The 26,071-nt window shown below is 38.5% G+C and overlaps 1 protein-coding gene across 2 annotated transcripts in view; it reads right to left on the bottom strand.

Annotated features, from left to right (window-relative positions):
• The window catches only part of gfra1a (gdnf family receptor alpha 1a), a 111,244-nt gene that overhangs the window by 7,573 nt on the left and 77,600 nt on the right, over nt 1–26,071 (bottom strand). For both annotated transcript variants that reach the window (XM_011484249.3, XM_011484248.3), the window contains 5 exons: nt 17,476–17,654; nt 16,043–16,215; nt 13,738–13,847; nt 11,656–11,790; nt 4,073–4,254 (listed from right to left, as the gene is read on the bottom strand). In XM_011484249.3, coding sequence (XP_011482551.1) covers nt 4,073–4,254; nt 11,656–11,790; nt 13,738–13,847; nt 16,043–16,215; nt 17,476–17,654 — 779 coding nt within the window. The remainder of the gene's footprint in view (nt 1–4,072; nt 4,255–11,655; nt 11,791–13,737; nt 13,848–16,042; nt 16,216–17,475; nt 17,655–26,071) is intronic.

Raw genomic sequence — 26,071 nt, 5'->3', positions numbered from 1 at the left:
TGGGATCTCAGTAAATTATGGCCAATAGTTTGTCCCGTGTGGGCTTTTTCAGTCACTCTAGTTTAAGAAAAAGAGTTCTTCTGTAACATTAGTGACTAAATGAATAAAAGAGATTCTTGGCTTAGTTCTCATTATATTGGTTCTTGTGTGCTTGTATACTAAAGTTTGTGTAAAAGAGAGAGGGGAACTTAGATGACACAAAGGGGTTTCTGACAGGCTCATCCCCAACTGTGTCATTATACAAGCACAGTGTTCTTTGATGCTTAAACACACACACAACACAATCTGTCTGAACCACAACTGAGTACACACAAAAACACACTCAGGCGACTTAGTTAAGAGCAGCAACTCTTTCTCTTATCAAGTTGTAGCTGACATGCCCACAGCACACATGCATCACTACACAACCAAGCCTCATTATCAGTTTAGACTGGGTATGTGTGCAGATGAGTGTTCCTTTGTGTTTTGGTATGCACGGGCTTGGATTGAATCTATCAAGGATTTGTGTGCATTCAACTATCAGGCCTGTATGGGCTTACACTTCAGAACACCCCTTTACAGAAACTGTTAAAGTCTGTTGGCGTCTTCTCTTGGACACACTTGTAAGGCTTATGATACATAAATACCGAGCATGTAATGAATGTAAGTTCTTGAATGCGCTTTTAGCATACGGCCTTCACACTGGTCTGTCGCTACCCGGTATTATCACCAAACTACTGACAGTTGAAGAAGGCTTAGTGCAAAATGTCAAAGCTTTGCAAATCTAATGAATCTTGCGCCAGGCTTTGTCTTTCACCGCTCTATTCCAATAAATGAAGACTTTGTATCATGTAACTCCAGCCAGGCACGAACCACAGTTAGTATTTTTTCCTCCATGAATAATTTTCAAAGGATTGGCACTTCCATGAAAAAAAAGGACATACATACATTATATATATACATCACTACCCAATCTGAGTGATCAACGTTCAACTGGTATATTATATTAAGCTCTCCAAACGGAGAGTTATGGAAAATAGGGTCTTCGAATTCGGACGTTACTCCCAATCGATGACGTCATCAACAGTTGGTAGTCAGCTACGTTAGCGTAGAACTGCTAGCATTAGGAAGATGCATGACAACATTGGTTTTATTTCTTTAAAAAAGTCATTAGTTACATTTTCATTAAAGCTTCTGTGCTTCAGAGCTCACCTACGTGAAGAAATACACTTCTCCTCCGAAGCACAGCGCCACACGGAGAGTGCAGCATCCCTCTGCTGCAAGGGTTAGCCCTTACAAAAACCTTTTCAGACAGCCCTACCACTCCAAATGCTACAATTGGAGGAATAGGGAGAATTCGTAAGGGAAGAATTTGGATTCAGGCTAAGTTCAACTCAAGCCTTAGCAAAAGATTTAGCATATCTACCAAAACAAATAATGCATTTTTGGGTCATTCCACATCAAAAAAGAAGTTTTGAGAAAACATTTGGTGCGACCCCTTTCTGATTCAGCTGAAATATTTTGTGCTGTGATTACAACATACTGCATGTAATGAGGTCAGTAATGAGGCCAGGCTGCTTTGGTTACAGCTTTCATCTTCTCTGCATTGTTGCGTCTGGTGTGATCACCTCAGAGATTCTGATGAGGAGTAGGTCTGCTCAATCAATCAGGAGTGTTAGTGTGGGAGCAAAGTCCTGCTGAAGAACAAAATCAGCATGTCTAGCAGGGGAAAGTATGGATTGCACGGCAATTTTATGTTAAACGTTTGTTGTCCGTAGATTGATCTGGTTGAACAAAGTTAACCAACACCAGCAGATGACAAACTTTAAAAACCCACTCCCATAAAAATTGCGTCTTCAAAGTTTTCTCGTGGAATTTTTCTCATGATGAAGAAAATATTTAAAGAAAATTAAGCATAAAATTGCATTTCTGAGTATTTCTTTATTCAAATGATTGTGAATCAGGAGCAGAAAAAAAAATTCAGATTAAAAAAGAGAATATATGATAGGTAGAAAACCCAGTCTCCCTTATTGAATTTAGATAAATTCGTTGTCACAGAAGCTCATGGTTCAGAAAATAATCATGGTGTTTATTAAATAGACACACTGGAGTATTGAATCTGAGATGGAGTTTCACCATTTATATAGTTTTCACAGAATAATATGTAATTTATGGAAATCACCCCTTTATCAATGAAAACGGCAAACATGTTTATTATTACAAATATTTCCTTTTTTTATTAGTAAAACATAAATAAAGACAATAAAGTGTCTATTTGTATGTAATTTTTTTAAATATGTGAGGCCAGCCCTGAACCTTTTTCTTGGCCGCACAGACCCAGAGGAGAAGGGTCAAGGTTAGGATTCCAGTTGCGGTTAGAGTTAAACCACCAAATACAGTAGTTCCTAAGTGCGACTGTTTCTGCAGCTCACTGCTCCACTGATCAAATGCGGGGAACATATTTCACACACCTAGGTGTGTAACAGATAATGGGACTTTAACTTTAAGTTTCATTTGAAATATGAGCGGCCAGTAACAAAATGTCAGCCTTGAATGCAGGTAAAATACATGCGGGCATCTTGGCTGCATGTATTACATGTAGCCAACATGAATATTCATCCTTTTTTGTGCTAGTCGCATGTGAATGCGTGCGAAAAACAGCAGCCTAAAATAAAATCACCTATTTTGAGCTGGATTTTAAAGGATTTTTGAGGATTTTGTAAAATTCCCTTTTCTGAACTTTGCCAGCCATTTATTATTGTAGATAAAAGGAAAAAATAAATTAGTAAAATTAGATTTAACATTGATTCAAACCTATTGAACATACAAGGATGAAGGAACTCTGTCAGATTTGAACTAAACTTGTTTCTAGTGTTTGAAAGACAATCCACTTTAGGGGAAAAGAATACAAATTGTTTCCAGAAAATCTAAAACAAAATTCCATGACTGTGTAAAGTCAAAAACTGTCACCTGAGGTATGCAGAAAATTGTTGGGTAAACACTTTAATAAACTATCGCCTGTTCTGCCTTCATAGACTTTTTACCACCAATAAAAATGTCAGTCATGATTTATCAAAACTTGAGTGACACTTTTAATCACATTTTTTTCCTCGGAGTCACTCAGCAGTGTTGTGTGGCAGCACAGACGTAGACAGGGACTGTGCCCTGCTTTAATGCAGTCATGCAGTGACGATAACATCTGTATCTGTTGTGATGCGTGAATTACTTAGTTATAGGGAAATGTCAGATGCTGTAATGGTGAATACTTTATGACAGCATTTGTGGGTGTTAGGAGAGGAATAGGAATAATAAAAACCAGTGACTCTTGGCAAAAAGCTAAAAGTCAAAATTTTGCTTTCATTTCACACTTTAGGAATTAAAAGAAACAAATAAAATCAAAGGAACTATTCTTTTTTAATGTCATGTGGGTTAAATACTTCACTGGATGAGAGTAGTCCTGCTTTTTCTGTAATATCAAATTTTAAATTCCTTCATTGATAAAACAGTACCAAAGTGTTTAAGAAAGTCTTGAAGAGCAAGAGGTTTAATGGTGATCAATTCATGTTATTTTTCTCTCTTAGACCGTAATATTAATATAGTTTCTAGTGTACTGCCCAAAAAAGATAAATAAATAAAAAGAAATTACCCAATGAGAAGGAGGCAGGGATGTCCATGGTCTGTCTAGTTTAGTTGACAATTAGCTTTTGTTTGTATTTTATGACTGATTCTGTGTTTGTGAACCATTGTTGGTGTGGAGCCCGTTGAGACAACTGTGTTGTGATATTGGGCTATATAAATAAATTTGGATAGAACTGAAATGCCTTTATTGGCATTTAACATTTAATTTCTCTTAATGAATTATATGTAAATCTGGTCCACTTGCAGAAGTTTTCCAAAGTCTTCCTCATTATGGAACTCTTCATAAATGTTAATGGTTATGTTCACACATTCTTTTCACACTGCAAAAACAGGCTCCATAGAAATAAGAGCTTTTTAAGTGCTTTAATGTTGCTTTTCCGTGTCATTCTGAGGGTTTGGGATTCCAAACAACACAGAAAGGCCGAGGTCAGATCAGTGAAGGTTGATATCTCACCTGCAGGTTGCCACAGAAGCGGTAGATGCCGTTGTCTGTGTTAATGCTGTTGTCCATGGGGTTGGGAATGCGCTCGCGCTTTCTTTGGTATGGGGTCGTGATGAGGGTTGTGGTCTGGACGGGTGTCATACTGCGTCCCACCCCGACATCTGTCCCGTTACCAAACGCCTGGATGGCATTTACTGCAAAGAAACGATAAGACAGAAAAGTCAGTAAAAAAAATCCTTCACAACAGTGCATTTCCAAAGTTTAATTTTACTTCAAATTTGTGAAATTATTAACACTGAAGAAAATTCTTGATCAAATCTGTCAAAGAAAAGCTAAGAAAGGTTTAACCCTTGTGCTATCTTAGATGACCCCACCCTTACATTGACGTGTTCTCCCTACCATGACAAAGGTGGATAAAGGTGGAAAGATTTCATGTAATCCATGGACACCAGTGAAGATCACAAATCATTGAAGAAAAAAGTTTTAACGCACTGTCTAGTGGGTCTAGATGACCCAACTCCAAATGTTAAAGTGCCTAGGATAGCACAAGGGTTAATTATGACCAAAGGATGTTTGACCAGGATAAACCCCAAGTAAAGAAAGGTCTGGAAAGTATTTATGTTTCATTAAGAAGCGCCCCCTCCAACATTATAAATTCACCACATGTTTAAAAACCTGAATGCTGATATGACTATTAAACCCCATTAGTGGCCCTATTAATAGCCTCTTAAGGCTTTGAGGTGTGGCACACATGGACTCCCATTAAAGTGGAGTTTTACTGAGCTGCTTTCTAAAACAAAATGAAAGTCTTCCCTCCAAGCATGAATTATGAAACTTAAAGTCAGCTAAAGTAAAGGAGGAATGATTTGCCACAGGGGATCTTTAACCCCACTACAACATTCATCTATACATGAATGAGGGTTTATGGTTATGTCTTTACGATCATTATTTTTTTCTTTGAAATAGATGCACTTTAAACTCTAGTCTATAGATCTTTAGTGGAGATCACCATCTAGGTGGGCTGTATTGCAAGCCAGTCAAGATACACTTTAGAAACAGAATCTTAAAAAGTAAAAAGACGAAAAGAAAAATAATCTTATTAAAAACATGTCTTAGTGAATAGGAACTCTTCCTAAGACTATTTTTCTTACCCAATTGGTAGATTTCTTTGCTTATTTAAAGAATTGTATTTCAAATTTTGAGCATAATTGTCTTTATTGAGGACCTGTTTTTGCTGTGTACGATCCATTCAACGTTGCCCCAAAGTGGAGCAAAGCTTTTACACTTTGTAGAGTTTGGGGTGGCCTAAAATACACCAGTACAACCTTTCTGCTCTCTGCTACACACATTCAAGCGACCACTTCCATTGAAAAGTATGTATCTATTTACATAAGTTCATATGCACTCATTTTTTTAATGGAAGATGACAGGAGTGGTTGGCTCTGCCTGTATGTCTTGCTGAGCTGATCACAAATCTAGGCAGAGCTAATGTGCAGAATCCCCACATGACTTCCTTTTCTTTGAAAATGAAGGGAACTTTTTCTTTTCCTAACCCCTTTCTCTTTATCTCGGACATAAAGACTTCCTGTCTGCTTTAATTCATCAGAATTGATTAAAATTGAGTCCAACAGCTTTCATTCTCAATGACAGCATCGCTGACTAGAATGGGTCCTACATATTCACAGCTACTTACATGCATTTTGCCACCGTGGGGTGGTGTATCTGGGCCTATAAGCAACTTCAGCAGCTGATGAATAGTGTGCGACAGGGGTGTAATGCTATTTAATAAAGTGCTGGAGCGCACCAGTGTATCAGCGCACAGCAAAACGTGCAGATGCATATGGTCCAATTGCTGTGTGTCTGCACAATCTTTTCTGCGCTGCAAGCAGTTATGTTGGATTCAAGCTTAAAAGGATGTTTAAAGTCTGTCATAAATACATGCAAACTGATATTTACAGATTTCTATGGGTACCAAAGTGAAGTCTGTGAAGTTTAGCTCAAAATGGAAACACTGTGATCCAAAATGTAAACGCTTTTAAAATGTTTATGTGGAGGCATCAACAAAAAAAAAACATTCCTTTTTTTTATATAAATATATTTTTTAATTTTTATTTATTCGTAACACCTATTTTAGTCTTTATTTGATCAGGATTGGTGATGCACCAATTGAATTTTAAAGCAACCGGTCTATACGATTATTTTAAATTTAAATATTTGAGTTGATTAAAGGACTTCTAACAATTACTATACAATAATTGACTTGGATGGTTTGTAAATAACCCAATACCTTTTCCAAATGACTCTCAATGTTGCATATTTTTGTGCACCTTGATACTGTGTTGAAGATTTATAGTAAAATATTGCTATCACAACATATCAGGGATGCTATATGTATTATTTAAACTAACAATATAAGGTCATTAACATATATTTGAAACGATAAAAGATGGCGTAAACTTGAAAACTAATTTTCCCGGTCCTAGCACTAATACTTCATAGCTCCTTGTAGGGCCACTGAACATTATAATTAAGAAAATATGAAGGAGATATGTAAATAATAGCAGATTTTAGACAAAAATATTTATTTCATAATATCTTTATAAATAAGTGTTTTTGGCTTCCGCATTCAAAATTCTTCCACAACTGTTTTTGGGTACTATTTGAAAGTTAAACTAGGGTTGAGCTTTGACCAATCAGAGACTCAAAATGTTCTTTTGCCGTCTGCTTCTGATTCATCAAAGCTTAATATTCTTTATGTATGTCCTGCATCATCACAAAAATGCCATAAGAACATGTTAACCCTTGTGCTATCTTAGATGACCCCACCCTTACATTGATGTGTTCTCCCTACCATGACAAAGGTGGATAAAGGTGAAGAGGATTTCATGTAATCCATGGACACCAGTGAAGATCACAAATCATTGAAGAAAAAAGCTTCAGAGCACTGTCTAGTGGGTCTAGATGACCCAAGTCCCAACGTCAAAGTGCCTAGGATAGCACAAGGGGTTACAAAGACCAGAAATACAGTTTTCTTCAGAGCGGGTCCTAAAAGCGTATGGTCTCATCGCAGCTGCCATGCACACACTGTGAGCCTGTATGGATGAGCTGGCAACCAAAATATCTTTGCAATCATTTCAGAGATCCTCTAAGTCATCCACTGACCCACTAACTTAAGTAGTGCCGTGTTACTAAAGTGCCAAGCACAATGCTACAGTTGAAAACTATTGTCTTTTCTACACATATACACCAATGCCCCCCAAGTACACCAAGTGAGGTGGCTTTTTTTAATGTGTCTAAACATCAAACAAAGCAGTTGATGTAAAAAGACAAAACACTTTTTTTAAATAGTGGCACATGTGGTACGGTTTTATCTCTCACTGGTGGCATTGTCGGTCAATGTTTAGCTCTCAATTTACACGTACATGTTTTGCAGTAATGCTAGAGTTGTGTTGGAAGGGGTGACCTTTGCATACTCAGAAAATCAACACTGGAATTGCTTTGAAAATCATCAAACCTCCAGTGTCCTTTTGAAAATAGGAAAGAATTTCAGCCTAGGTTGTAACATTCCATAATTACTTTGGTAGGTTGTACAGAGAATATGCATTTGCTATCATTCTGACAGTTGTTTTTTAACCAGATACAACTACAAACCATTCTAATGAGGTCAAAAGTCTAAATGGTTGCAAACATCCTCAGACAAATGCTAATAAATATCAAATAAGTTCTGGACTTTTAATCTGCAAAAGCATGAAACTACAAGGTCGTCCTTTTTCTCAGAGTTCGCCTCTCCCTCGTTTTGGTCTCTGTACTCATGACCCTGTAGCCTGTGTGTGTCAGAATCTTCAGGGTTGTCAGTTTCACTTACTGCTGAGCAAGCTTAATGAGTGCCGAAAGAAACAGAAAATGGAAAGAGGGAGACTGAAACCAGAGAGGGGATGAGCTGAACGAAGTGAGATGGAGCTGTGAAGCTTAAACGAGAAGAAAAACAAAAAGGGTTTTGCAATTGACGTTGAAGGAAGAGGGAGCAAAAGATCAGAACTGGGACTTGAAGTGAGAAGCGAGAGGAGTATTCCTCCACTTCGAGTCGGAGCTCAAGCAACCGAGCCGCTTGTAGATGTAAAGAGCAGAGGCTTTGACCCACAATAAACCTTCTGATATTCCAAGTTGATTCTTAAATGCATTAAATCATGCAGGTATGAAAACATCAAAACATACAGTTACTATACATTAAACGAGTAAAGGAAAGTAAAAAATATGTTTTTATAACCATGTGGAGCATCAATTACACATTTCCAAATATGGGAAGAGATGGTAATTTGGCTTCTTCACACAAGATGCAAATATTTGGAATTGTGCGTGTTTTTTTTTCGTCTCACTGGAAGACATTAAGACATAAATCGACATCAAACATCGAAGTCCTTTAAATTTCAGAAGTTCTGCTTCATTTATTCACGTTGCCACACTAGAAGGCAAACTTTTTTTAAACGAATACGCTAATGCTTCAAACATGGCTGACATGAAGCATGTTAGAAACAAGTTCTAGAATTTCTGTGGACACAATTAATAAGTCTGACTTACTGACGAACTTATCTCTGACTCTTTTGTATCACCTATTGCAGCTAATAGTTATTATTATTATTATTGATATAAGTTTGAAAATAGACAATTACTTGATAGTACACCCTAAAATCCGGTGCGCCATACAGTACAGAAAATTGAGTAATTGAATTATCCCAGTAACTCCAATAAAAAAAAGAAAAAAGTCAATGAATGGTAGATACTTTCACAAGCACATTTGTGCTTTCTTTTTATTTCAGGTAAACATTTGCCAATTTGGAAGAATTGGCAAATGACCAAAGAGGAGGGTACGACAATAGCTGGTGGAAATGAGGCAGCGTCTTGTTGGTGTTTTTCTCACACACTGTCATTTAGACAGACTCAAACACCCACTTGGCTGTTAGAGCCAAAGCACACTTTGATGCTTGTTGCCCTTCTTTTATCTGATGTTGATTATGATTTCAGATAGAAATGACCGTCTTAAAGGTTTTCCCATGTATAATTCAATTGCTTTGCTAGCTGAAGACATGACTGATTCCCTACTATGTTAAATAAACTAACAACTTTATGCTTTTCCTATAGTTGAAGAGTTCCTATTTGCAGTTACCATCCACTTTTAGTACTCTAGCAACAGTTTGAAAAGGTGTTTTCATTATCATAGTTGGTAATTTGGATTTATGGCTAAAAACATAGATGGATCACAAATATCTCATGTTTATCGAGTTGGATCATTAGTCAACTAATTTTTCTACTCTTCTGAAATTCTTGAAAACTGCACTTTAAGATAATAGTAAAAACATGAAACAATATGTATGTATTTGTTTATCTTTAATAAACAATAATTTTGTGGTCATTTGGGACATGGTAGTCCAAAACAACCCGTTAGGCATTGAATCAAAAACCCAATTGTTTTGTATGGTAAATTATAGAAACTCAAACTTAACAAGAACAAGTTGTGGTTTTTTTTATTGTTATTTTTTTTTTGGGGGGGGGGGCCTTAAAAGCTGTCACAATAATAATAATAATATTAATAAAGAAATAAGCTAAAGAAAGGAAAAGAAGAAAGAGAATAAAATAACATTATGGCTAATAAGGCATAAAAACTGGCTTTTTTTTATTACAGATGTTTTAAATTAAAATAAGCAAATATCACACAGGGTTTTAGTCAGTGGCTTTCATATTACGCCCAATGTGCAATATTACAAACATTTTCCCAGCATGGGCAATCCAAGAAACACACATTTTATTTGACCCTGTCTCCTGACCTTCACAGAAATCAATGAAGAATCCCATTACATTTGAACCCCCTTGTGGAGGATACAGCAACCAATAGACAGTGTAATATCAAAACACTAGGAGCAGAAATAGCTCTTTTCCCACAGCAGCACACTCTCATCTGACTCTTATCTCCACTGGGTAATAGGAAATACCCAAAATCACATTGGTTTTAATGTTTACAGTTATATAGAAAACAGGCATGTATCAGGATTTTTGTTTTACACATTAGGATGCTTGGCCTCATAAAACTGATGTGATCCTCTCAAACAAACAAAAAATGGACTTACTTATCTTCATCAGAAAGAGCTCCTCAAGGAAATATGTTTGCAAAATCCCTCAGTCTCTTGTAAGTTAGACTACCCAACGAATGCTTCCAAATTAACTAGAAGAACCTCAGGTCATTTCTTAAACCAGTCAGCTGTGCGCTCCTAGTCTGACATCATGTTCTCATTTTTTAAGTCTTTTAACAGCTTTTATGATTTCCCCAGATCTCTGTGGATCCAAGCTCCCATAATCAAAACTGATAAAACAGATTTTCAAAAGAATTAGACTTAGCTTTGCGAGCAGCTAGGTGATCCCCTACTCATGAGTTTGGTCAAGCGCTCCTTCAAGGTCAGGTCCATTTTTAGAGAGCTCCATGTTTAATAAATGGAAAACTGTGTCAACTTATGTGACCCTTTTCTACTTTAATTAAGGCTTAAAACACTTTACAGCCGTAGCCTCATTCATCCACACTCACACACTTATGGCGACTGCTGCTCCATCATTGCTCACCATTTTGGTTGCACTGGAAATATTACATCAGGGTTGTGAGGGACTATAAACTAGCAGGAGGGCGTGCAAACGGATTATTGACGGGATATGGAGGCAGGCTTACTCCACGCCAACAGTTCAGGCCACAATTTATAGGCAGATTGACCTGCTGCCGCTCTGTAGACACTATGTCCTAGAAAATGACTGCTTTTTCAAAAAAATTTGGCTAAAAACAGTGAAATCATAATTTAAATACCACTGGGAATGCTTTTCCAGATTGGGTCTTTAACCGTCAGAAGCAATGTGGCATTCAGCATCCTGCTTAAGGACACTGCAACGCGTGAGGAGGCAAGGCGGGATCTGAACCTGCAATCCTCTAATCAGAGGTCTACCGTAAAAAGAAAGTTTTCTTTGTCTGTTTTCTGTCATTAACCATGTGTGTGTGCTTCACAACCACAGTTTATGAGGTGGAAAAAGTCAAAAAAAAGCATGAACATTTGCACATTTTTTTCTCACAAGATAGCCCAAGCATGTATGAAACAAAAAAAAGAGATACTGTGTGTGTTTTTTTATAAAGGGGTTTATTAATTAAAATTATTGTAAAAGAGGACTCTATGAAAAAGCCACTTCTTGTCAGAGATCAGTAACAGCAGATCTGCTGCAGCTTTGAGGCCCAAAAATCCAGAGGCAGAAAAATAAACACACATTCAGACACTGTGCTGCAGTGTCACTGATTGTTCTACAATGCTGCAGAATAACAATGCCAGCTAAGGAATGTGATATATTTAGTTTGGAGGACAGACCGGGAGAAAAAGTAAGAAGAAAATCTGAAAGGCTGAGTTGAGTGCAGTGCAGTAAAGAAAAAAGAAAAAACAAAAAAAAAGCCCGGCAGAAAAGAATGGGAGAAAATAGAAGCAAAGATGCAGATAAGACCGAGACAAAGCCGAAAGGGGTAGAACAAAGTGAAACAGGGGATCAAACAGGGGTTGTGCAGAGGAGAAACTTACGCAGGCAGATGTTCTCAGTGAAAAACTTGGTGAACTTGTCACACTCATCCTTGCTGTTGCCACTGTTGCTGCAGTCACAGAAGGGGGAAACGCTGATTTTGGGTGAGCGCAAGTAGTTTGGGGTCATCACAGTCCCTGAAGTTTATGAAAAAAATTGTTTAAATGCATTTTATATGTTGCAGAAACACTGCATCACAGTTTGCTGTTCAACTTCATTATGATTGTCAGCACTGTGTTTTTAAAAGCATTTATGAACCATCTTTTTGGATAAGTGCTGGAGGACAAACATAAAAATAGACATTATTTAAGATTTTCAGGAAATGCAGTGATAGTTATGATTATTCGTTGCTGTATGTAGCTTTTCTTTTTATATGTCCACAAATTACAACTTCTCAAACAGATTACATAATTAACAGCTGTCTAATGCGACACTGACCAATCCTCCCTTAGCAAAAAGTAGTACACTTGAAGTTCATTTTATTGAGAACAGGTAGAGCAAGTATACCATCGACCAGTAGTGTAGGAAGTTTACTGAATACTATGTCAGCCTAAACTGGAATAGAGATCAGGGTTCAGTTCCCACATCCAGTGTGGGTTTTTGGGCAGGACCCTTTGCGCTACTGCCTAACTATGCAGCCACATGGGGCCCCAAGTCTGGGTAGCCATGTGCTGGTCCTCAGCTCGGATAAAATACAGGATTTTTACACCGGGCATTTAGCGTAAATACTCTGCAAAATCTCAGTGAAAGCTGTTCTGCTGTGGCGACCCCTGAAGGGAAATGCAGAAAAGTCAATTTCAAGTATTTTTACCTCACTTCTAGTATTGAATAAGTATCTTTGTAGTACACTTAAATAGACTACTTTTTGCTAAAGGCTGGTCCTCAAGAGCCATATTCCAGTGTTCCAGCTCTCCGTGCGTTACTTGCTCCTGATTATGCTGACTGATTGACTGAACCCATCTGATTAAGGTATTCAGCATTAGGCAGCTGGAAAACCAGCAGGATTGAGCCTTGACCAGAGCTGGCCAGCCCTGGCCTAAAGGAATATTTCGTTAGTTTTTTTCCAAATCCATCTTTCAAAAGACAGTTTAAACATCGCGCATTTAAATGTTATTATCTCACACAAAATAAAAACTGTCTTTACTTGGGCCAGTTTTAGAATATTTTCAATACCAATCCATCCTTTCTACGATTTTCAGCTTCCGCATTCAAAATTCTTTTTTTCTCGCATAGCTACTCAAGTTTCTACTACCGTTCTCAGGCTCCATTAACAAAGCGCATGCCCATTGAATGTACGTTGAAAGTTAAACCAGTTAAGCTTTGATCTAAGATTTGGTAGCGACGTATGGATGCTGTCCCTTCTAATTCATGTAAGTGCCAACCGTTTAAATTACTAGTTGCGATTTGTGGAATTCTATATCACCAAGTGTTTCATATATCGGAATAGAGCTCCAAAGCACGGAGTAAGATTTATGACATTTACACCACTTCCATATACACCCAGTGTATTTCAACGGTAGGTGGCAGATAAGCGCCACCAACAGTCCAGTGTGAACACCATGTGCTACACGCACCTTAACAGTAGTCTCACTGTGTAAATACTGTGTGGATTGGTTTATATTCTAATAAAAAGTGAGTAGATACAAGTGCAACATGTTTTTGGCCACTAGAGGGTTTCCATGTCTTGGGTAAAACATATATTTTGTTAGGTTGTTTAGACAAAATTTAAAAAAAATTCAGAATTAAATTTTAGACAATATTAATTAAACTGAATTTTAGCATCTGGATTGCTCAGTTGGCTACGTGTAGGATGGGCACAGGTTCTTATCCAATGAGGGTTCTTGGGCAAGATTCTTTGCGCTACTGTCTAACAATGTAGCTACAAGGAGGCCCAGGTCTGGGTGTCCCTGTGCCGGTCCCCGGCCCGGATAAAATATAGGGTTGTGACAGGAATGACATCCAGTATAAAAATCTCTGCCAAACTTCCTGGGTGAATCAGTGAAAGCTGATTCACTGTGGTGACCCCTGAAGGGTTAAGCTGGAAGAAGAACAGTAACTGTACTGAATTTTACGTTTGAACTCACCTATCAGGCCAGAGTATGCAAGGAGGCAATTGGCATAGTTCTCTTTCAGGCAGCCAGACTTAGAATGAGGCTCTGGTTGGCAGTTCACAAAGAAATCAGCCAGTCGTGACCTGAAACACATGAATCAAATCAAAAATCACCACAGTTGTGCACTACTGTTGCTAAAGTGAACATTTTATGACTTTCAAGCTATTGTTGTCACTATTAATGTGCAGCAAAATACTTGATTGTACTCTGGAACTCATTCAGTTAGCCCTCTTGAAGCCTTCTTCAGTAAAGAAAAATAACCCGGTTGCTGGTTTATGTCATGTTATGTTATGTTACAGCTTATGTGATGTGCCGGGTTAAAAAGAACAAAGAGAAAAACAGTTCAAAAATATTAATATATAAAGGGAAAGAAAGTATTTAAAATCCTTTACAGTACTTATCCTCATGCAAGTCTTAAATACTAACAAACTGTAAAATAACTGTAAAATAACCTCAAATATTCCTAAACAGCTTTTCTTCAGCAAAGCAGATTTCTGTTTAACTGTAAATGACACTTCCTAACGGCCAACAGCTGGGCGACATACACCAAAAACACACATTAACACTTTTGTGTACCGCATAAACTGACTGCATAAGTGAACCTGTGACACCAATCTGGCGCACAGCAGAGCGGTACACAATGATTGCTGTCCCATGTACCCGATACAGAACACCTGCCATATGTTAGGGGGGCATGTGGCTTTAATCTGTCAGCGCTGTCTGACAAATGGACTGAGACAAAGCTGCACCACAGTGAGATTTGCCATTTGGTCGTGAGCACATGTTTGATTGATAGATAGTTCAATTGAGAAAAAAAACCTGACAGAGATGGAGGAAAAGGGAAATTCTTCTATTATTAATTTACCGTTGTCAGCCCGCTTCTTGTTAAGTAGATACTGCGGATGAGGCCAGAGTCCAAATGGGGCTTGTTTAGAATGGCTAATCCTTGAATTTGATCTAGAACCACAACACGGTTTGAATGTAGGCCCCAGAGATCACCTACACACATTCACTCCATCAAGGGCAGATTCCGATGTCTAGGACTTTTTTTTTTACTCATATCCGCCACTCCGCTGAGCATCAAGATAAAGGCAGATCATTTATTAGCAATTTTGACTTGTAAATATGTATGTTAATGACAAAGTGAAGAAACTGTCACACTGTCTGGACTTAACATGTCAAGGTTCAAAGCCGTTTATTTGAAAGTTACAAAAGCAAGAATAAAGTTATGAGGCTGCGTATATTTGCAGCTGGAGAAACTAGCTGGAGAGAAGGCAATGTTCTGTAAGTGAGAACACTCAGTGCTGAACATTTTGTTTCATTTTATTGTGAAAGGTAGTACTAGGAATGCACTGGCATAAATCTGTGCAATCATCCCCTGTTAAAGGCAAACAACAGCAAACATGGGGCAAGTCATAAGGCATTAAATCAAAAATGTCATAACCTATAGCAGGGGTGCCTAAATCCAGGCCTCGAGGGCCGGCCTCCTGCTCGTTTTCCAGAAACAGTGTCTTATCTGCTGTTGATTACCTGGATCAGGTGTGTAGGGGTGTGACGATAACCGCATCACCACACTTATTTATTTATTTATTTATTAAGTTCTGCATGTGGTGCGTGATTGGAACTATGATAAACACATTAAACACACCTATAAGGTTTCTCAACACTTCCTTAGGGATTACAGAGGGAAATGAACACATTTTAACCAAAGTGACCAATAAATCACATACCTCTTAGAAGATTTAGGTCTTGGCAGGCAAGTGAAGTAAAATGCGTAAGGAATTGAAAAAAATATTTTGCCTTATCTCCTTTAGGTTACAAAGTAGGGTGTCTTATTCTTGGCCTCAAGTGTCAGCATCCTGTGGCTATTTCAGAAACCCAGCCCTACCTGTTGCTGATTGCCTGAATCAAGTGTGTTTTGCCAATAAAAAGCTACACTGGCAGGTTAGATGGAAAACATGTAGGACACAAAACCCAGAGGCCTGGAATATGAAACCTGTGTTTGAAAGGCTTACTTGGCTGTCTACCACCAGAATGGACACCCAGCACTATTACGAACACAACTGAAATTGGTGTGTGGTAAAAACTGAAGGCTTTTGATCTAGGCTGCTGTCGATATCAATGTATAAGTAAAGAGTTATCATTAGTACATCATTAATCCGACCTAATTAAAATATTTATTAGGATTTAATTGCAACTGGCTGTCCAACGAAGGAATGCCTTTTAAGATATTGAACATTATCATGTAAATGCATTTTAAAGTTTCACTCATTCCAACCTGCAGATGTAGTTGGTCTTGCAAGAGCCCTGCAGCTCAAGACAGTTGGGCTTCTGTTTTTCCTCGTAGGAGCAGACGGGGACGATGGTCTGACGTCTGCGTTCGAAGCAGGCCGGGAGGTCATTGAGAGGGCATGAGCAAAACAGCATGCCATAGCTGTGCTTTGCAGGAACCTGCAGAGAAGGAACCCATCATCACGCCATTATATTATCCACAGTGATGTCATCTACAGCAACATCATTTTCACTCCTGTTATGTTCATTGTTTGGAGCCAACCATCAGTAATGTTCCCTGTTTCCTGCTAAATTACCCACTAATGCACTCAATTACTGGTAAAATGATACAAGCTAATGCTGGCTTCAGAAATAGCTTATTAATAAAAAACTAAAAGCATTTTGCGTAATATTTTGGTCTGAAATTTTGGGTTACCATCAGAAAAAATGGAAAATTGTTCTTCCTTGTTGAGTGTTAAGTAAACAAAATCTTTTATTATGTAAACCAGGACCCGACGATGCCAAAATAAATCATAAGCTAAGCTATAATAACAAATTTGTCCTCTCCCAGGGGGCCCTTCTACTGACAAGACAGACAAAAAGAATACACAAATTTAACTGAACACTTCTTCACAGATATAAGGGGTGTATGAATAACACTGGTAAATATGCTGAACAAAACATGAAAATCACAGAATGTTTGGCTGATTCACCGAATATTTCTAGAAAAGAACGTAAAATGATCAAACCATCAAGCAAACAAATTGTAAGGGTGGTTTAAATGTTTGACATGTTTAGAAGCATCACTGGGTTGTTTTTGTATGTTCTTGTATGGGTGGTATTTCTTAGTAAAGCCTTGAAGCTGAGTTTTTGTCCTTGTCATTTTGACATGTTTGGACGATAGGACTAAACTATGGGTGAAGGGTAAAGCGTTAGCTCAAATCAAATAAGTCAGTGCAGGAGGTGGGGAAAAAGTGCTGCAACACAAAGGTAGTTAAAAAAAAACATGTAGATATTCAAGATGAAAAATGTAGATGTAAAAGAGCAGCCACAATTGACAGACAGAAGGAAAAGGCAATCACAGTTTTATCAGCAGTAGAAAGCACTTTAAGGCTGCCTAAAGCTGCTCGCAGAGAAAACCAAATCACACATCTTTGTGAGATCAACAATGTCATGCATGCTTAGTAGCTCTTCTATTTTGCCTCAGTTAAAGTTATGCTTGTAAGGCTATTCTAAAGAGACGTGGCAGGCGCTGTGCTGTAATTACAAATCTTCTGGTGACATTTTACAAGATAGAACAGACAGAAAGAACATATTTGGAATGAATGAATGCGAAAGCAAATCCTTTCTGTCTCCTGTGTAGAAATAGTTTTTATTAGATTTCAATCACTTTGAAAAACCTTAGTTTTCGCATGTTTTGGGGGATAAAAGACGCCTTGCCTTGTCAAAGAACTGCCTCAGGGCCTTGTGGCACTTCCTCTTGTTGCAGACTTCTGTGGTGGAGACTCGGCTGGTGCAGGTGCTGATGTAGGACGAGCGGTACTTTTTGCACATGTCGTTCAGGTTGCAGTCCTTTGCGGCATTCAGGCAGTTGTTCTCTCTGGCCACTGCTGGCTCACCTGCAGACACCAACAAATCAATTTATCACAAGCTAGCTTTTGATGCTTTTTTAAGAAAAAAAAAGGTGAAACAGAGGCTCCAACACAAAGACACACAAGACAACTGACGATATCTGTACAAGACAAAATGACACAGCCACCCCCTTAGTTCCAGTGCAACCACAACAGAAATAGGGAGTCAGAACAAACAGCTGCATAATGATGCCCCCTACAACTAGTGCATGCTCAACACTTTCTGTGAGTGCTTTTATGAAGTATTTTCAAGCACACATATAAGAATGCATGAGGCAACATCTTCTAAAAGAAAAAAAAAAGAAGAAACTCGTTCCATTTGTCAATAAAGTCAGCAGTTCAGCCTTGTTTGTCTGTCATCTGCACTGATTGCTTCAATATTTCTGCTCATTATTTACAGGTTCAGGCAATTCTCTTAAATACTTTTAAAAATGTTGCATGGAAAACATAAAGAGAGGGATCAGGGAGGGATCAGGAGATGTCATCTTACATGTTGAAAAGTTTCCAAGCGTCTCAATGAAGTTATTAAAAAAAAAATAAAAAAAATTTAAAAAACAAGAAAAAAAACAGCTAAAAACTGGTATATGATGGATGGATGGACTGATAGTGGATGGATGGATGTGGGAATGGATGGGTGGATAGATGGATGGATGGGTTGATAGGGGGTTGGATGGATTGATGAATAAATGGGGGATAGCTAGATGGATAGATACAGAAAAAAATATAAAGATAAACAACAACAAAAAGAGAAGAAAATACTACAAAGAAACTACAGCAGTAATCACTACAGTTAGTCTGAATACTCAACACGCTGCACAATCTCTTTTTAGCACCTGTCTCATTATTAAAGCAATGGAATAGTTTTCTGATTGTTAGTGGAGGTACTTAACAACATCAACTGAGAATGCTGCTCTGCTGGGAGATGGATGAATGGAGAGGATGACTGCTAATACCAGTTGCAACATCCCTAAACTCTTCTTCACTTCACCTCACAGTAAACCTGAAGAGCAAAGATCTACTTGCTAAGAAGCTCAAACAAACTATGGACTGTAATACAGTGTAGCCATAATAGATCATTTGAATAAAACATGAAGGTACATGCTGTTTTGGAATTGGGCTGGATATTAAAATTAACCAATACGAGGAACGAAAAATGTATGCTCCATACTCCACTCTTGTTTCACTACCTTGTAATGATTTGGGTATAGTGTCTCTATCAAACCACGTTCACTCGCTCTCGGCAACATGTGTTCAAGCGGCCACCTTCAAAGAAAAGTCAATGTAAATGCACATAATTGCCTGTTTTCGGGCTTCCATGTTGCAAACTCTTGCATTGCGGCACAAGTTTCAACAACCGTTTTCAGAATTTACCTTCTAAATGTACAGCTATTGAACGCTTGTTGAAAGTGAAACCATGAGGAACTTTGACCTATCAGGAACATGGATTTGGTAGCGACAAATGGAGGACGTTTGCCAACCGTTTAAAAATTGATCAGAGAGGAGAATTATTTTTTTTTGCTGACCCAAACAGACAACAGCATACAGTGTTTTACCCATATACCCTAATATCAGCAATGCTTCTGCTGAACTTCCTTTGCACTTCAGGCAGATGGCATTCTCTTAAAAAAATTTTTTTTTAAAACACAAAAACCTACACATACATTGACGAACACACTGCATACTCAGATAGAACCCACACAGGGCTGATGTCGGGGCCATCTGGAGGCCTGGTGGGGGTAACGAGGTCCCCTCCCCGAGCACTGGCTCATGTTTCCGATTCAGCCTCAAATTGATTATCATGTCGCCTGTTTCCTCCAGTCCTGCTGCCACCCCCGCCTAATTTCAATTGCCATAGGAGACCACAGGGTAGAATCCTGACCCTCTTACCCTCTACCACTCCCATGACAGCCCTATTTACTCCCGTGTTCCCATCCTCTCCTTTCCACTGGATCTCCATCTCTCCTCGGCAAGTTTCCCTTTAAATATTTGCTAGCTGTGCTCCTCTATACAGCTTTTATAAATTCCAGTCATTACCTCCCCATTTTTTCCCTCCTCCTCATCATCTCACCTCTAAACTGCTGTGGCTTCCATCACTCTTTTTTGATCATCTCTTTGCCATCTGTCCTTTTTTTACACCTTGGAGCAAAATGTTATCTTTTGCATTTCACTCAGTTGACTTGTAAGCCCATTTAGGATCCCTAAAAAATTTAGGACAGTTATTTTTCAACATCTATTGAAAAAAATAATCAAAAGTGAAAACTTCTAAAAACCCTGTTGCTGCTTTTTATTTTAGCTTTATCCCAGATCTTGGCAGCTGTTCTTTGAGAAATAATCATTTTTGTGCCAAATAGCTGTAGTCCTTTCATTTTTTTATAATGTGCATGTGTTCTAAGGGCAGTTTTTGCAAACACACCCGATGTAGCTTTTTAAAATGTAATTTTGTTTTGCTCTCGAGCCTTTTTCGTGTGTGCGGTTTTGCGACACCTTTCTTCTTCTGTACATTGAGTGAAAACTGAGAGCAATTCATTCAACGTTGACAAATGTCAGTGGTGACATTCTGTGTCGTCCTGTGCAATGCACATGTATACAGTTATTTGCCATCACGGTGAGGCTGAACTTCCAAAGATGCAACGTCTAGGAGCAATGGTTTCATGTGCAGTACAGCGGAGAGGAATTGTTCAACATAAAATTGTAAAGACGATTGACTTATACCATTTAAATTTTGCCATTTTAACTTTCAGATATATCAACAACTTTTAGTTTTAAGGTCAATATTTAAAAATGATAGTTACCTTTTACTTTTACCATTTGGATTTATTATTGAGAAAGGAGTAGGGTTACAAATGTGGTCCTGCTGATAGATATACATAGATGGCATATTTAGATTTACAGTTAAGAATTTAACTTTACAAAAAACACCTTTTATATTTTACTATTAGTCTTTACTTATTGGTTGTTCACCTTTCTGCGTGTCCCTTCAGGGGTCGAAGCAGCGAATTCGCACAGGGGATTTTTGGCAGAGATTTTTATGCTGGATACCCTTTATGTATTTATGTTCACATTTATATTTATGAAACTTTTGGTTGTATCAAGTCTGGATTTTACCCGGCAAAGCCCATTACATCAAGGAATTGACAGAAAATCCAAATTTTCTTGAGTTTTATATACAGAGCAGAAAACGTGGACCAAGTTATAAAAAATAGGTTTTTAAGGAAGGTTTTGATCATGCTAATGAGAACTGCACATATACAAATGGTTATATTATGTAATGTGATTAAAATATGAAAACATAAAAAAAGGTGATGAAAGATCATCAAAGTTTGCTAAACGTTTACATGTTAATCCCATCAAAATCTCAACTCAACTCAACTCAACTTTATTTATAAAGCACTTTAAACAGAACAAGGTTCACCAAAGTGCTGAACAATACAAAAATTAATAAAAGCACATAAAAATATAAAGCATAAAACACATAATAAAATAGGTCCGGATCCCAACTCAGTTAAAAGCCAAAGTGAAAAAATATGTTTTAAGAGCAGATTTAAAAATACTGAGTGAGTTTATCTGTCTGAGGTACAGGGGCAATTCGTTCCAGATTTTTGGTCCGAAGACTGAGAAGGCTCGGTCACCTCTCAGTTTTCTCCTGGTCTTCGAGACGACCAGCTGTGTCTGATTTGTTGACCTAAGGGAGCGGGGGGGATTGTACACCTGAATCAGGTCAGACAAATATTTTGGGGCGAGTCCATGGAGACATTTAAAAACAAATAGGAGAATTTTAAAATCAATGCGTAAGCGAACTGGGAGCCAGTGAAGAGATGCTAAAATGGGAGTGATATGTTCTTGTTTCCGTGTACCAGTTAGAAGACGGGCAGCTGCATTTTGGACTAACTGCAAACGAGCAAGTAATTTCTGGGAAAGCCCAACATAGAGAGCATTACAGTAGTCCAAACGTGTTGAAATAAAAGCATGGATTAAAATCTCAAAGTCATGGCGGGAGAGGAGAGGTTTAACCTTGGCCAGTTGTCTCAGGTGAAAAATACTGGATTTCACCACTAAGTTTATATGAGCATTAAAAGTTAAATTGCTATCCAGTTTCACACCTAGACTTGTTGCTGTCTGTTTCAGGTGATCATTTAAAACGCCTAAGTCGACATGTGCCTTAGAGACATCACTTGGACCAAATAGCAGAACCTCTGTTTTTTCCTGGTTTAAGTGCAGGAAGTTACATGACATCCATGTCTTAATGTCATCAAGACATTCTAGTAACTGGTGAGCAGAATATGCTTCTTCCTGTTTTAACGGTATGTAAATCTGACTGTCGTCAGCATAGAGGTGGAATGAAATCCCGTGTTTGCGGAGAATACACCCAAGTGGAAGCAGGTACAATGAAAAAAGAAGAGGCCCCAGAACAGAGCCCTGAGGTACACCACATGTGAAAGTTGCTCTACGGGATTCTGCACGTCCAAGACGGACACAGAAGCTCCTCTCATTTAAATAAGATCTGAACCATTCTAAAGCACTACCTCGAAGACCCACCCAGCTTTCCAGGCGAGACAAAAGGATTTGGTCTGTCAATCTGTCAAAATAAGTAATAAAAAATAAAGAAATCACAGCTTCAAAATTATGCAATTGACTTTTTAATGCGTCTGTATTTCTTATTAAATACAGGTTCTAAATTTCACTTTTTTCATCCTTTCTTATCCAAACAGTGCTGCTGTGGTTTATCATGTCTATTTTATTCACTGTCTAAATGATTTTCCTTGAATCTCATTTGCGCTTTGAGAAATTGTGGCAAAGTCAGGTTCTATAGAAAAATCTAACATAATAAACGCCGCCTGAGGTCTTTCCTCTGTGAATCTGCCTCTTCCATCTCTCTGTTGATTATCAGGGCTGAGTTACACTGTCATCTTCTTTAATGGGCTCTGCGCTTAAAAGTGCAAGACGAGCAGAAATAGATAGAGGAGTGCGCTTGGTTCAGTCATTTTTCTTTGCCTCTGCTTTCTTTTCTTTTCTTTCCAAGCTATGTACCCCATTCTTTCTTTCATTGTTTTTTTTTCTGATTCTCTGATGGGACTCTCCACCTCAATTTCTATCTGGTGTAGTTAATAATCTGCCTCTTTCCACAAGCCCCATCCCAGTGCAATAAACCCGTGTGGCACTTATACAGCAAAAAACCATAACTTACAGTTCTAAGTAATTGATCCCTGTAGTGTTCATGTCTTTCTCTTTTCTTTTTCTTCCAGCTAGTTTTCCCTTCTTTTATAATCTGTCTTCATATCTGAAAATCTTTCCTGTCCAATTTTGTTGAATAGGTTGGGCTTCCTTAAGGGAAAAATGCAGAACACAATTATTTTCCTCCCATTGGTGCTTTGACTTTCTGGACTTGGCCCCTTTTTCATAACCAAAAAAAAAAAATACTCGTTTTATCCACCTACCTCAACTTAAGTACAAAATGTGCCCCTGAATGCCTATTATGTCTTATAATTTCAAACTTTTTAGCCCAACCTATAAGCTGGAACTGATAGAGAAGGAGATATCCTAGCTAAAAGGTTTTCCAACTGCAAACTTTATATTGACTCCTTATCCCATCCATCCATCCATCCATCCATGCATTTTCTACTCTTTCTTTGTTTAATACAAGGTCATGGGGGGATTTGGAGCCCCCTTCCAGTTGGTGTAGCTCATTCATTAGTCCTTTCCAGTCCTCGCATGTAAAGCACGTTTGTGGACAGCGGGAGTACCCTTTTCTACCCGATTCTGGGTTTTCTTTGTTTTTTTTCTATAAAACATATTTTAAATTCAAGTGCTATCATGGTCTTTTCTTGACTATGAAATTATAGACTAGTGAAAACGAATTTTTCAAATGATCTTTTTAAGAAGTTATCAAATCCATCAAAGTACTGCTAATTTGACACATTTTTCAAAGTAATTTGCCCTCTCTGTTTACGGTCTCTTTAAATTTAAACGGAGCAGCTAAGATTCTATTTTCAAAATGGGAATAATAGAGTATACTTTTTGGCACTTTTGATTTCTATCTTGATTAAGGTTCAAAATGGATCACAATCTTAATTTCCATTCACCTATGCACACACACACACACAGATGGTGCCTCTGCTGCCATGCAAGGCGCCAGCCTGTAACCACCAGGAATAATGAGGGATTCAGTGTTTTTCCCAGGGACATTTCGAAACATGGGAAGGAAAGGCGAAAATCAAACCTGCAACCTTCCAATCAGAAATTGACCACGCCGACTCTGCACTATAGCCACCCAGGAACTGACAGATGTGCCAATCTAAAAGAGGTCAGGAATGATCGAAAACTGCCCTAAATGAGCTGACATGTAAATTTGGCAGCCAGATAAAAAAAAAGTTAAGCTTTGAATCGCTGTTTGATGACACAGAACTCTCAAGGGGAACCACTGAGATTAGGCCAAACAGTAGTATCCACAGAAGGCTGGGAGGGAGATTGAAATGATGAAATCTTTTCATACAAGGTTGCTCCAGGCTATCCCATCTTTTTGACCCTTGTGCTATCTTGGATGACCCCACCCTTACATTGACGTGTTCTCCCTACCATGACAAAGGTGGATAAAGGTGAAGAGGATTTCATGTCATCCATGGACACCAGTGAGGTTCACAAATCATTGTAGAAAAAAGGTTCAGCGCACTGTCTAGTGGTTCTAGATGACACAACTCCCAATGTTAAAGTGCCTAGGATAGCACAAGGGTTAAGGGGAAAGGTAGGGTAAACCCCGGAAAAGTCATATATTAACCGGGTTATCAGATAACTGAGAATAAAAAATGTAAATTAAACCTTGGGGGAATTAAAATTTGCTTTTGGGATTGTCTAATATCATCAGATTTAAGTCATTTTAAAATAGTTGGAAAAGATGGACGGCTGGATACAGGCCGTCTACGGGCAAAGTCTAGGGCTGCCTGTACGGGGCATTTGAGCGTAGTAAGTAAGGAGCCAGTGCACGTGCATCACTAATAATTAGAGTCTGGCGTAAGGACACCGTATAACAGCATCACCCGGACGTCATATGTGCATATAACAATATCCTAGACACTTCACGATACACTCTCCGCACACATGACAATGGTACGTTCCATTTTCATGACGTTCCTTGAGGTGGCCGCACAAGTCACAAGGGAACTGCAAGACACACTTCTGGTCTCCATAAGATGCAATTCCTCCTCTTTACAACCATCCACGAGGCCCGGACAACCTGAAAAACCTGCAGCACCCATAGAGGTCAACCCCCCATATGAGTGCATGTGACTAAGCCTTCATCGCTTTCTGCAATCGTTTCAGTGATTTCTGAGAAAAAACAGCGATGTCAAACTACTGTTAAAGAATGATCTCAAAGGGAAACCAGAAACTGACAGGCAAGAGCCAATAAGACAGTCAAGCTGCTCAGACAGACTTGAGCTGAATTTGCGTATGCTTCGGTGCAGTGAATGTAATACAACTCATTCAGCAGACCAAAACTGTAAATGAGTAAAACTAGATAAAAGAATGGGAGAGTGGAGTGGGAGGAAGAGGGAAAAAAAAGAAGCACCATGGCCCTTCACAGTGATGAATCTCCAGCGAGGGTTGTTTCATAACCCATCTGCCAGTGTGGAGATCGGCCCGTAAGAGCAGATGCTCTGGGGCTGCAGCAGAGAAATATGGCTCTTTAATAATCTCCACAAAAAACACTCACTATGGTCTTCTGCTGAGTGCACCACCCCTGCACTGCTCCCAGGTCGAGGTCCAGGCCAGGGTCCAGACCCAGCACACTGTTTTCACTCCTACCCTTTTTTTCCGCCATGTTGGTGACCTGAAGTCAACCAGAGCAATGCAAGGTTGCAGAAAAATCACTAAATTACAAAAAGACCCCACAAAAAACAGTTTTTTACTGAAAGATTGCCGCCTATAGAGGGTAAAGAATGTGCCTTTTAAGCAAAAAGTTGCGGCTATATTTTCAGCTTTTTATGTTTGAATGGTGGATAAAAGACCATGCTGTTGAGGCCCGTAGCTCAAAGTGCTCTACCAGATGAAATGGTCAAATAAAATACAATTGCAAGTAAAATGGATTCCTTTATTTGTTGGTAGTTGTTACAAGTTCAACTGTCCTTTCTTCCTTCAAAAAGAAGGATCTTCAGTTCTTGAAATCTAAAAGTGTTTTTTTTTGCCTTGATATATAGCAGTAATCTAATATGAAGGTAAACTTGTGGATCTGTAGGGTTAAAACCAACCATTCAAATCACTTGTTAGACTAATTAACTATAAAAGAGAGCTTGAATAAGTGACCCCTCACCCTGGCGTTCTAAACAGGAGGTACCTGCTGGTTCCAAAAAGCCAAGATCCCGTTAACTTCTACAAAGAAATAAACAGCTATTACTCAGTCATTCTATTTGTCA

This window comes from Oryzias latipes, chromosome 15 (assembly GCF_053564925.1).
Source record: "Oryzias latipes strain Hd-rR chromosome 15, Olatipes_Hd-rR_3.1".
Taxonomy (NCBI): domain Eukaryota; kingdom Metazoa; phylum Chordata; class Actinopteri; order Beloniformes; family Adrianichthyidae; genus Oryzias; species Oryzias latipes.
This window is presented reverse-complemented; position numbering and strand designations above follow the sequence as displayed.